This window comes from Vicugna pacos, chromosome 1 (genome assembly GCF_048564905.1).
Source record: "Vicugna pacos chromosome 1, VicPac4, whole genome shotgun sequence".
Taxonomy (NCBI): Eukaryota; Metazoa; Chordata; class Mammalia; order Artiodactyla; family Camelidae; genus Vicugna; species Vicugna pacos.
Window position 1 is genome coordinate 43,688,528 of NC_132987.1, and position 13,957 is coordinate 43,702,484.

Consider the following 13,957-nt stretch of genomic DNA (forward strand, 5'->3'; position numbering starts at 1 on the left):
TCCAACTCTTAAAAGGCATGGTCCTTTCCTTCTGTTGCATGGTGATTAAAGCCTCAGCTGATGTGAAAGTTGGGTTCCACAGTATCTTATTTTTCTGCCCCTGTGATAAATATGCATCCAAAAATAAAATCTCTAAGTATATACTCTTAAAGTAGTTCGTGATGTTAAAATTTTACCAAAAAGAGAGTTCCTGTTGTCATGAAATAGGACTAGATGTGAAAAAATATTACAGTAAGGTATAAAAAGTGATTTGATAGCAAATGAATACTCTTGCTTCTTTGAAATAAACAATAATACACAGGCATTTTAAGTTTTCTTTTGAACCTTTGACTTAAGAGCTCAGACTACTTTCCTTTAGTTTTATAATTTGTCCTCATAAGCTCTCCTATGAAGTAAACTAAATTTTAGAGTACAGTTTTTATAAGGAGGTTGCCAAATGTTTTATAAGGAAAAAAAATACTGTAATAGCATTTATTGAGTGCATACTGTGTATCAGGTACTGTTCTAGTTGCCAGAGCTGCAGCAGTGAACCCAGCAGACAGCCTTGACCTTATAGAACTTACGTTCTTATCAAGGCAGTAATTAAATGAAGTATATACCATGTTGGTCTATGGTGGTAAATGCTATGATGGGAAAAAGGCAAAGAAGGGAAATAGGAAATGAGATGGGTCACAGGGATTTGGGTAGGGCGACTGCAAGTTTAAATGTGTTCAGAGAAGTCTCCCTGAAAAGGCAGCGCTTGAGAGGAGGCCTGGAGGAGATGATTGGATGGGCTGTACAGATGTCTGGAGAAAAGCTTTGTGCACAGAAAGGGCAGCAAGTTGCAAAGGCCCTGAGGTGAGGGCAAACTTGGTGTCCCTGTGGAACAGCAAGGAAGGAGTGTGGCTGGAGCAGAGGGAGTGAGGGGCAGAGTAGTAGATGATGAAGGAAGAGATGAAGGAGGGTAGTTGTACAAGATTAGTCTTTCAAAGTTTATTCTGTATGTGATGGGAGGTCATTGATGGGACTTGAACAGTGAATACAGTCTGTGGGGCGAGGGCTGACAGAAATTCTAGCTAGAGGGTCATTACAATAACCAGATGAGAGAGTATAGTTGTCTAGGGTGGTAAAGGATATGCTGATGGCTTGGCTAGGGGTATGAGAGGAAGAAAGATGTCCAGCAATGACTTGGAGATAGGACTTGAGCAGCCTGAAGGATGGGGAAAACCACAGGAGGTACGGTGGGGTTTTGGGGTGAGCAGGGATGAGGTGGAGACTTGGAGCTGTGTGGACACTTGAGTTGGAGATGCCTATTTGACATTCAAGTGGAGATACTCAAAAAGCAGTTGAATACACTAACCTGGCATTCAGGGCAGAGGTCTGAGCTACACAGATAAATTTGGGAGTAGGATACAAATGACATTTACCCCGAGACAAGATGAGATGTCCAAGAATTTAAGCAGAAATAGCGTGCACGCCTGAGGCCTGGTGCCCTCCAGGGTTAAGAGATCCCAGTAATGAGTAGCAACCAACAGAGGTGATTGAGAAGCAGCAGCAGATAAGTAGAAACAAGAGGACAGGTCCCAGACACCAAGTGAGTAAATGCTCGAAAGCAGTGAGTGATCAGGTGTCAGCTATGGCGCTCAAGTAAAGTCAGGTGAGGGCTGAGAACTGACTTCAGATACGAGTTTAGCACTCACATGGAAAATAGTAGATATTGTTTCTAAAACTCCTGTAGCTCTTACAGGGCAGCACTTGAGTTAGAAGTCAGATTACGGAATTTCAGTCCCAGCTTGGTGTCTAAATCCAAGGCCTGAGTTATTTAACCTGACTTTGAGTTCCCTCCTTTGTGAAAGGCAGATAAGAATACTTGCCGTTTACTACTGACTTCAGACGATTATTGAGAAGATTGCATAAGACAATACATAAACTGAAGTGGGCTGTGCAAAATATAAAACGTATTTTTAAATAATTTTTCTTAAGAGATGATGATGGCAATGTTACTAGCAGAAAAGATGTGATTTTGGAAAGTGTTTATTAGATTAAAGTGAACATTGTGGAGGATTTATTTCTACCTACGTTTCTGGCAGTAATCATATATTACGTTAGATTTATTTACCGGCACCTAATGTGGAGGCGTTTAGAATGTACTCACGTGGTAATACGGACTTTGTCTCGCTGTTCTGTTTTTCAGGCTGTTAATCAAGCCGGAGCAGGACCGTACAGTGAGCTTGTCCTTTGCCAGACGCCAGCAACGGCCCCTGACCCTGTCTCCACTCTGTGTGTCCTGGAGGAGGAGACCCTCAATGCCTATCCTGATTCGCCTTCTGTGTGCCTTGTACTGAACTGGGAAGAGCCGTGCAATAATGGATCTGAAATCCTTGCTTACAAGATCGATCTTGGAGACACTAGCATCACCGTGGGCAATACCACCACCCATGTTATAAAAGATCTCCTTCCAGAAACCACCTACCGGTAAGTGCAGGAAGGTAGAAATCAAAGCTGCATCGACACCTCTGCACTGGAGGCCACAGACCCTTCAGGTCCTAAAGACCAGAAGGGTGCAATCCAGTCATTCTTAATATATTTCAGAATACTAAAGGCAAATACAGCTTAAAAACTTGTACTGCTTTTTACTTAAAGAATTGGTTACAAGAGGAGGGGAGGGTATAGCTCAGTGGTAGAGTGAGCACTTAGCATGCACGAGGTCCTGGGCTCAATTCCCAGGGCCTCCATTAAAATAAAGAGTCGGTTACAAATTGATATAATTCCTACCCCTTGAAGGGACATTTCACTTATCATTTTAAATCAGTTCCTCCCTAATGGTCTTTTGATAAACTACTTTTTTTGGTATTTTTACTGTGACTCATTGCCCTGTGAACACCTTCTGTTCCAACCATGGACTTGCCCACATCTGAAGCAGGCTCTGCCATTCTTCTGAATCTCCAAAGCAGACACCATATTACAAAGCATTTGTGATGTAGCTTTTACTTGACATTTTACAAGGGAGGAGAGAAAAGAAGTTACATCAGACTCCACCCAGCAAAACTCAGTTACCATCTGCATTCTTCCTTTCCCCCAGAGTTCCCATCTCGGAGCCAGCCGCCTCTCCTTCCTCTTCTCATACTCCTTTTTCTCAACATGGCCTCTTAAGATTTCAAGTCACTTAGCTCTGTCCCCAAGATGCCATAGCATGGGGACAAAAACAAGAACAAGAAGTTTATGAGTAGTGTTGGACAAGTACAGGAACTTTCTGGTTACTCCGGTGTGCCCTACCAGGGTGTCTCCCTTTGTCAGATTAAATGGCTTCTCAAGGAGGGGAAGTAGAGCACGGATTCAGTTACAGGTCCTTAGCTGTGTCTTTAGGCAAGTTACCTAAGTTCTCTGGGTCTCAGCTTCTTCCACAAAATGAGGAGAACAGTATTACTTACCTCATAAGCATGTTGTAAGTAGTAAATAAATGAATATTAAATGTTGAATCCGGAAGTACATAGCAAATGCACAGTCAACATGCATTATAATTCTCCTCCTCATCAAGATCTTCAGCCAGGAAAACTGGTTCTTGGGGTAGAGGGGGGATGAAGGGCAGGCAGGTAAACTTGCTGCTAAAGGGGGTCTTATCATTTTACTTATCTTTTTTCTGCATGTTTTCTAATGTTGTAGTCTGATAGACTACCCTTTTTATCCCCAGAAGCTGAAGAAAGAAATCAGCTAAGCAGCCGGAAGATACAAAAGTTCCATCCTGCCTTAACATACTATCTCTGCTCTTTCTCTCTCCTACCACATATTTTATGAATAATTCATATAAATGTATTCATTTTGCTTTTCAGAACAGTGACAGTTACTTGTTTACGCTTTCCTTCTTTTAAGAAAACCCTTTTGGGCACAATCCTGTGTGCCGTGGGTCTATAAAATAGTGATGTACACTATCCTTGCCCTCAGAGCAGTCAGAGTTGGGAAACACTTAAACAGCAATGTAAGACAGTAGGTGATGGTGGTATCACAGGCTGAAGATAACCCTATACAGAGCCCTGTTGGTGTTTCAGAGAGGAAGACCCGGGGTTGAGAATGGTCGAGATGGTTTGCAGTGGGACTCGAGATAGAAACTAAATAAAGGAGGTGTAACTTACATGGATAACGAGGCAGGCCAAGGGCGTCTTTTCACTTCTAGCTGGTCTCAGAAAACCAGTCTCTTCTTTCATTTCCTGACCAAGTACTCAGTGTCCAGAGCACTGTAATCAAGTGCTGAGGAAATCCAGAGGTGACTAAACCCAGGCCTTGGCCTCAGAGACTTTCCCTAGTGATGATGCGCTAAGGAGACCTGACCTGACAAGAAGATAACAGGTGTATCTCTGGGGGAAAATGACCAAGTTAGTGTCAGTCCCTAGCTGCTTCTGAGAGACCACATGTCTGGAATATTGCCTGACTTGGATCCCTCAGGCTAGAAAACCAGTTACGAGGCCACTGGTTCAGGACTCACCGAAAGATTTAGTGTCCAGTGTGCTCCACACCCATGTCTGCACCACAGTGGACTCAAATCCTCAAGTCAGGCCTTTGAGCACTCGGGTCAGAAATCATAAAAGGGCTTTTAGGGTAAGATGTTAGCCCAAGAATTTTGCTTCTTCCTGACACATGTACCTTAAAGGTGGCTTAAATGATTATAAAGGTTTAAGGTCTGTAGAAGGTGGATGTGGGAGGAATGCTGTTTATTAGTCAGTGTACAGTCAAATGGCTGCAGGAAAGGAATCAAGAACGCAAAGGCTCAGGTGAGGGAACGGAAGAAGGGGGTCCTTGCTCAACCATGAAATGCCAGTTGCGGTGGAAATTATCAAGAATATCTTCCACATAAGTGGTTGATTTAAAGACATGTTTAAAAGTACTTCAGAGGATAATTCTGTTATGGAGATGAAGTGGTTTAGTGATGTAGCAACTATAGAATAATGAAGTTAGACTTCGATAGTGAAACCTCAGGAATCTATTTTGAAAGCATTCAACGGTGCAGCATAAGTAATTCAAGTCAGTGTTAATATGCAGTGTGTTCATATGCTGATGTATTGAGCCGGGTGTGGAGAGCCACCTTGGGAGGCTATCACCTCTTAACCTAGCAGGGTAGCTCGGAAGACACCATTGTAGACGGATTGCATGAAACATGTACAGCTTTAGAAATGACAGAGCTTGGCCCTGAGTCAGCTTGTGTGTTCTTGGCCATTTTATTCAAAGTCTTTGCTGGCCGATTAATAAATAAATTGGATGTTTCATATTTAATATATTAAAATTAATATCCCTGTGTAAAATCATCCTTTGTCCAACTTAAGGAATCTTGTTTCTGTAGCACCTAGTTGGATACTCTATAGTAGAACTCTGGTCAACCCACCTTCTCGTTCTTTTATGTTTCAAAAACACAATTGCAGTAATTGTAGTGAAATACAAAATGAGTATTTCAAGGAACTGAGGGTATAATTTTGGGTCAATCAACTTTTACCTCACCTTTTTGTGTCCCATAAATTGGTTAAAATATAAGTGAACAGATCATGATGTTCTAGATAAAAATGCGGAATAAACATTTTAAGCAGACTATGGGGCTTGGATAAAAAAGGACTTGTTTCTTTTGTTTGTTTTTTTAAACCTTCAGCAGTTACACATTGTTCTCACACTGAATTCATTCTTTCTCTGTCTTGCTGGGACAGAAATGTGCACCTCTCTAGCACACCTGCTGACACAAAAATGGGTCCTTCCCTTCTTTCTCCAGCGGTGCTTGCCAGACCACCCACAGCTTACTGACACCCTGTATAGAATTTGGTTGGAATTACAGTGCTATTTTTAAAGCATTACTTTTAAGCTTAGAACTGAGTTTAAAATTGAGTCTGTGTTTTGGTTTGAGGAGGGGAAAAAAAAAAAGACAGAGACGTAACTTTCCTTTTTGCATGCTTCCAGCCACACAGAGCCCCCCAAAAAGCCTATTTGTGAGCTGAGAGAGTCAAGATTGCCTGGTGTCATCCCTTCCCAGTGCCCTGATGTGGGCATCTCCAGTGATGTAGCAGTAGTTTCAGTTCCTGCTCACCAGCCAGTCCATTCCATTTGTGTACAACTCTGCTTCTAAAGAGTTTCCCTTATTTTGGCTAAAAATTTACTCAATTGATCCTGGAGCTTCCTCTAGAGCAGTGATTCCCAAAGTGTGGTTCCTGGACCAGCAGCAGCACGACCACCCAGAAACTTGTTAAAATGCAATTTGCCAGGCCCTCTTGGAGATCTACTGAGTCCGCAGCTCTAGGGGTGGGGCCTGACGCTCTGTGCTTTAAGTAGCCCTGCAGAAGATTTTGATGTATGTTAGAGTTTGAGAACCTCTGCCCTAGAGCAATGATTCTTGAATCTGTGCAGGAATCACCTGGAAGCTTTTGCAAAATACAGAAGTTTGAGCCCTACTCCTGGGGCCTAGACTAAGTAAGCCTCATCTTATAATGGCATCTGTTCCCTACTTAGCCATCCTCACTTCATTCACATCTGTCATCACTGGCATGGGTTTTCTAAAACCCCCTCCATCCTCATCATCAGGTGATTTCTGTTCCTTGATGGCCTCTTTAATGAGTAGTGCCCTGGTCTGCAGGAATGGTCTGGCTGGCCGGCTCAGAGCAAGACTGTCACCTTCCTCATTCTCCATATTGAACAGTTAGTGAGATTGCATAAGATTTTTTTTTTTTGGCAACCTCATTATCCTAAGCTGGCAGACAACTAAAACTTAAGTAGATTTGCTTGCTGTGTTCGTTTGTGCTCTTTTTGCTAGGTAAAATGGGATGAAAATAATGTTGGTTGAGTCCTTACTGTATGTCACAAGCACTACATTAGCCTGGCAAGTAGTGAATCATAAATCATTTCATCCTAACAGGATGAAGTGGACTTTATAAGGAAGAAAGTTCTGAGTAGTTCAAAAGTAGTGGACCAGAGTCGAACAGCCTTGACATCGATCCTGGGTCCCTCACTTATTGCCTCTGTGACCTCTGGGAAATAATTTAAGCTCTCTGTGCTTCAGTTTTCTGATCTGTAAAATGGGGATACTTGCTTTAACTACCTAAAGGGTTGTTGTGCGTTTGAGACTTCAGGCACCTTGTGTGGGACCTGACACATACCATGTAAGCACTCAATAAATTATCTGTTGCCAGTGTTTGGTAAGGAAGAAGTGAGCTAGCAGGTGGGTTGTGACCAGATTAGCGGTGGAACTGTGTGTGGAAATCTGGCATTATCCTTTACCCCAAGGGAGACATTTAAGGTTGCTTTCCTGTCAAGGCAGGGCACCAAAAAATGCAAGTACATGCCTGGAGACGGGATGGTGGCACGGAGATATGAGAAGCTGTCAGAAGTAGCTTGGTTGAACAGAGGGATGAATCTGAGCCAGCAAAGTTACCTTTCCAGGGAGCCTTCTCTGAGTAATTTTAAACACATCTTTTCCCCCAAAGAGGGGGAAAGATTAAACTACTGTTTAATATTTCCTCAGAAGTCATCTGATTATGATTCTATTTCATATTTCTCTCTTCTTAGGTGCTTAGATGGTGGGTGGGGGGTGGGGTGGAGGGAAAAGCCCATCTTTTGCTGCTTAGGCCTGTCCTGCCCCAGCTCTTTATGGGGGAAGAGCAGCTATCCTCACTGTCCCCTCAGCCCCGCACTCAAGACGCCCTGATTCCCGGGGTGGCTAATTGTGATTAAGGAGTCACCTTCCCCAGTTGAGGAAGCTTTTGTTTTCAAAGTCATTCTTTTAACATACGTAGGGTTGTTTGAGAGCGAGAATATGTGTGTGTAAAGTGCATTATGGAAGGCTAGGATCTTCTGAAGCAGTGACGTATTTGGCATCTAAAATTAGATGCTTTAGTAGTGGATTTTCAATCAAAATTTATAAAGAATATGCTTCTTAATTTGATTTATTCAGTATTATCAGTGTATTGATGGATATTGCAGACTTCTGGATACTTGAAGAGATTTTCCACATCAGTCTGGCCAAGACAGAGCTTCTCAGAATTAAATCACTTCCCTAAATGGAAAGCATTTCTTTTGTATTTAATTTGTAGAGTTTAAGATTTCAGAAACTGATATACATTGCATGGTTTTTTTTTTTTTAAGTGCAGACTCTATCTAAATGTTAAGATTAACATGTTACCTCAATTTAAGAGAAAACTTCTCAAGTTTGGGTTTGGGATAGACTTTAATAAAACATGAAGATCAGTTTTTTCTGAGGTGACTTCTTGGAATTGTTCCTCGGGTTAGTGTTTTGTTTTCTTCATTAGTCCTGGGTGAGCTCTCACAGGAATAAGGAAATCATTTTCACATACTGCATTTTTTCATCCCAAAACAAAAGAAATATTAACTACCTTAGTCCTTGTTCAGTTTTTTCACCCTCCTAGACTCACAGGTTCTTAATATTTTTACCAGAATGCAAGAAGACATGGCCTCATTTCATTTGATCAATTCCTCAGTTCTGTTTGTTTTGATCAGAACTTTATCATTAAAACTAATTAACGTTATTACTCAGCACATCAGCTACCCAGAGAAAATATTTTCCATGCATTTTTACTGAAACACATTTTGCATGGAGTGAAACAGTAGGATCACCTTGAATACAAAGTGAGCTTGGCTCTGGAGGACAATAGGCAGGCAGGTGGAAGGAATTCCGTCTTGACCTCTCAGCTCTAGGCGTACCTGTGCCCAGAATAACGGGAAGGAACGGCAGTCTGGACAGTAGAAAGACATTAATATAAACCATGTAAGTGAGGGAATTTGTACACCATTGAAAAAAGACTAAGACAAAGTCTGGCTTAATTCCCTTTTCCTAAGTATGGAAAAAAAGATGATAATTTCTACCACCCTGATGACCAGTTTTTAAAAGAGATTTTTCCTCTCCAGTTGCAGAAAAATTTCTTTTCCAATCATAAGAAAAAAAACTCTTATATTAATATCATATGGCTATTTTACAAGACTTGTTGGGAGACAAGAAGAGTTTATTGTAGTCTTTGAATGTTACGTTGAGAGCCTGACATTGCATTATCTGCAAGAGACCTGCTGTAGCCTTAGTATAATAGACTCTGGGAAAAATAAGTCTCTTCGTAATGGAATTTTTGCTATACTTTATCAGAGATAAGTGTTTACCACGTTCCAGACAGTGAGGCAGATATTCATCCAGTTTGGGGTGATTATGTATTGAGCTGATATATAAACATTTATGTGCAGGTTTTTGTGTAAACATAAACTTTTAATTTCTCTAGAGTAAAGCCCAAGAAGTGGGATTGCTGGGTCATAATGATAAGTTAATGTTAAAGTTTATAAGAAACTTTAAAAAAAAAGTTTTCTAATGTTGTTACAATACACTTTACATTTTGCACTAGCAAAATACGAGACTTTCAGTTGTTCCTTATCCTATTAAGCATTTTTTATTTTAGCCATTTTAATAGGGATATAGCGGTACTTCAATGTAGTTTTAATTTTCATTTTTCTTAATGGCTAATGATGTTAAACATCTTTTCATGTGCTTATTTGCCACGTATATATGTGGAATGTTTGTTCCAGTCTTTTGCTTATCTTTTAGTTGGATTGTTTGGTTGCTGTTGAGTTTTGAGCGGTCTTACACATTCTGGGTACAATTCCTTTGTCAAATATATAATTTGTAGATATTTTTCTCTGTAGCTTGTCCTCATTCTCCAAAAGTGCAAAACTGTTCAATTTTGATGAAGTCCAGTTTTTCAGTTTTTTTTCTTTTATGGATCATGCTTTTCACATCGTATCTAAAAGCTCTTTAATTCTAGGCAACAAATATTTTCTCATTTTTTTTTCTTTAAAGTTTTATATTTTACATTCACTTTTAGATCTATGATCCACTCTGAGTTAAATTTTGAATTAAATATGAGGTTTAGATTATTGAAGTTTGTTTATTTTCCCTTTTGATATCCAGTTGTTCCAATACCACTTTTTAGAAAGACTGTTCTTTCTTCATTGAATTACTTTCATACATTTGTCGAAAATCTGTTGGTTATATTTGTGTGGATCTATTTCTGGAATCTCTATTCTGTTGATCTTTGTGTCTGTCCCTTTACCAGTACCACACTATCTTGATGACTGTAGTTTTTACAGTAAACTCTAAATCAAGTAGTGTGATTCTTCCAACTTTATTCTTACTTTTAAAATTTGTGTTGGCAATTTTAGTCCCTTTACCTTGCCACATAACTTTTAGAATCAGCTCATCTATTCTAAGAAGAATCCTGCTGGAATTCTATTAGAATTGCATTACATTTATAGATCAATTTGGGGAGAATGGATATTTTTTCTGTGTAGAGTCTTCCAATTCATGGTCACTGTGTGCCTCTATTTAGGTGGTCTTTAATGTTCTCAGCAGTGTTGCAGTTTGTTTCTTTATTTCCCATCTCTGTGCCTTTTTCTTCCCCCACTGGCAGAGACTTTGTAGTACCTGATGTTGAATAGGAATGGTAAGAGTAGACATCCTTGCTTTGCTGCTGACCTTTCATTTAGTCTTTCAATATTAAGTGTAATGTTAACTGTTGATCTTTCTATAAATGCCGTTTTCAGGTTAAGAAAGTTCCCTTCTATCCATAGTTTGCTGAGAATTTTTATTATGAATGTATGTTTTGATTTCATCAGATGCTTTTGCTGAATCAGTTGATATGATCATGTGATTTTTCTTCTTCAGGCTGTTAATATGATGGAATTAGCTAAGGGCTAGGGAATGAGGGAATGCAGAAAAGAAGGGAAAAAATGAGGATTGAAGGATTTTCCCCTGTTCACTCTGACCATTCAGAGACCTTTTCTTTTTTCGAGCCAGGCTTCTCCTAAAGCTCTCTGACCATGCAGTTGTCCACTCCTGGATTTTAGGCTGCATTGAGTCCAGTCTGGGGGATAATGGAGGGGAAGAAAATGATGTATTCACTGCTGCTTTGGTGATAGTTCAGATTCTTCCCCAAATCCTCCCGCTATTTCCTTTTTGGAATTCTTAAATAGCTGCTTCATTTATTTTGTCCAGGTTTAATAGCTGCATTCTTCAGGGGAGAGAGGGGAGAGTGTGCTTACTCCATCTCACCTGGAATTAATCTATTGTGTTTTTTCTTCTTAACACTTTACAGACATGTTATTAGATTGACTTGCTGAATTATGTAATTTTAGATTTACAGAATTAAGATTAATTTGAGATCCTTTGATGAATTTAGGCAATACCTAAGTTTTCTGTTTAAGTATAAGTAATAATTGCTGTAAGTGAGAAGTACGTAAAACTAAATTATAAGAATATTTTAAACTAACCTGTTCCTGAGCTTTTATTTACCTCTTTGTATTTTTTGTTGTGTGTTTTGAAACACTGTTTCAAGCTCAAATCAAGTTTACATGTTGAAAGTTTTAGAGTCAGTGACACCACACTGCTCATACAGCTCAGTAAGATGCCTTTGTACCTAGCAAGGGGTCTGGGTGCGAGTTTCCACTGGAGGCCTAGTAATGAGGCATGAGGTGGTGGAGGAGATGCAGACCCAGGAAGGATCTTAAGCAGATGAAGCTGTAAAAATGCTGAGGTTACTGAGGGAACTGAGCATATGGTACAGGAGAGAGAGCAGAGGGTGGGGTGGGGGCGTGTGTGAGACTTCGGCCTGAGAAGCAGAGGAGGAAGGCCTCTGCAGGGGTCTTCAGGCCGCTGAATGCCAGGAGGAAACAAGCTCCAGGAACATGCCATCGCTGCGGGAAGGGACATTGAGAATGAAGGCAGGCAGTGCCATCAATGTGTTGTGTGATGACCCTGGAGAACTGTTTCAGTCAACTAGTAAGGAAGTAGAGGAACAAGAAAAATAGGAATAATAGCAGGACATTGTTTTATATATAAATAAATATATACATATATATATCTCTCTCTCTTAAATAATTGACTTGAAATTCCTAGACCATGAGAGCAGTGTGATATATCTTTGTTACCCATAACGCTGCACGTAGTAAACATCTAGTTAAGATTTTTGCATGTCTGAATGACACTCTGTTAGCTTTGGTTAAGGACTAGCAGAGATTGTTGGGTGAACCTGGAGACAGGGAGGAGAAATGCTCTGTTGAAGAGTTGTTGTCCTTTGTTTTGAACTCTGAAGGAGACTCTCTTATTCTCTTACCTCATTTATTTTTTTTTAATTGCTCACTTACTTCCAAAACTGACTTTGAGGTAGCTAAAGGGTGGCCAGAACAAAATGCGAAAGTAAGTCTTGAGGATATCTTCCCTTAGACAACAGTCTTTTTCTTTTCTTTCTCTATTTTTCCCCCTTAATTAAAGAACAAAGGGTTATGTTGCTGATGTGCTTTTGGGAGCTATTTTTTGGAATGGGGAGGCTCATCTGTCCCCCACGCTGCCCGTTTCTCTTTCTGTCTTGAATTATTTTAACTTGTTTTCCTTTATTCCATGATACTGCTTATAGGGACAAGTAAGAAACTTGCCACACAGTGTTTATTTCGAATAAGGAATGACTGCTTCTTAAATCTACAACATTTGTGTTTTTTCCCCTTTTTCCAGGATCAGAATTCAGGCCATAAATGAAATTGGAGCTGGGCCGTTCAGTCAGTTCATTAAAGCAAAAACCCGGCCGTTACCACCCTTGCCTCCTAGGCTCGAGTGTGCTGCTGCTGGGCCTCAGAGCCTGAAGCTGAAATGGGGAGACAGTAACGCCAAGACCCATGCTGCTGATGACATGGTGTACACGCTGCAGCTGGAGGACAGAAACAAGAGGTGAGGCAGGAGGGTACGCGGGAAAATCCTATGGCTTCGGCTTGCCGGATGAAATCTTGTTCATTTGTCCTCTGAAATGCTCTTCCTCCTTGTCCAAAGACTTCCTGTGTATTTGGGTTCTGCGTTTTGTACACAAAGTTGTATCCTTCATTCTCCATTTGGAATTTTCTAAATTAACATTCTAAAGGTCCCGATTTCCCTCTGTGTGATGATGTATGTGTTTTTTCTTTCATAAGGCCAGATTACAGAGGGAAATTGTCTAGAAAGAAAATGGCCAAATTCAAGTCCACACTGTGTAATAGTGTTATGTTAGTCACGAGTGCAGAGGGAAATAAGACCCAGGAAGAGATATTAACCTCTTTAAATATTCAGTGACCATTGGGACAAACATGTTTACCGATCTGAAATAGCTGTGCTGATGTACAGATGAGGGTTGTACTCTAACTGTGAGCAGTGTGATATCAAATTAACCGGAGCAAATAGGAGATTCTTTTTAAGACTCCATGCTCAGGAAACACTCTTGTCTACAGAAATCAAATCCAGCCTTTCACATAGTATTTATTTAACCTAGCTCCATTTCCTCTGAAAATGGCCTCCCAGAAGATGGGCGGCTGAATATATTTGGGAATAATTCAGATGCAGAGCAAAAGTTAATAACAGCAAATTCTGTTCTCAGAAGTTCAAAAGAGAGAATCAGCTGAAGGAAGTGAGAGATGACCACAAAACCACGACCGCCCGGTGGCGTAGACACAGGCTGCTCCTTCCCAGGGCACACCTGCCAAAGCTCAAACAGCGTGGGGCGGAAGTATTTTTGTCTTTCCTCTTCGAGCAGCATAGTATCCTGCTCTTTTCCACGGGGAACTGGTTCTAGTTAGCACAGAATCCCTGTCCAACCTCCACCTCTGCTCTGTGCTTGAGGGCTCTGAGTCATGTCAGAGCAGTGGAGTCCTGCTGTGTGGAAGGCACTGTGTGAGCTGGGCCTTCCATGGAGACCAAGATCAAGAACAAAAACCAGGCCCTGCCTCCATCTCTGGGAGCATAATATCAACCTGCAAATAGTCGTGGAACATTAGTGCCATTGGAGAAAAGTGCTCTGGGAGTTTGAAGGGGGGCAGACATAGGGGAAAACATGCAGAGAACATTTGGTCACAAAGATCAGGAACAGCTTTCTGACACAAGTAACATTTGAACTTGACTTTGAAGGACCTGGCAAACACAATAGTTTGACTTAGAAGAACA

The 13,957-nt window shown here is 40.7% G+C and overlaps 1 protein-coding gene across 4 annotated transcripts in view; it reads left to right on the plus strand.

Moving 5' to 3' along the window:
• The window catches only part of FNDC3B (fibronectin type III domain containing 3B), a 311,856-nt gene that overhangs the window by 271,463 nt on the left and 26,436 nt on the right, over nt 1-13,957 (plus strand). For all 4 annotated transcript variants that reach the window (XM_072960949.1, XM_072960966.1, XM_072960956.1 and 1 more), the window contains exons 22-23: nt 2,174-2,454; nt 12,506-12,718. In XM_072960949.1, coding sequence (XP_072817050.1) covers nt 2,174-2,454; nt 12,506-12,718 — 494 coding nt within the window. The remainder of the gene's footprint in view (nt 1-2,173; nt 2,455-12,505; nt 12,719-13,957) is intronic.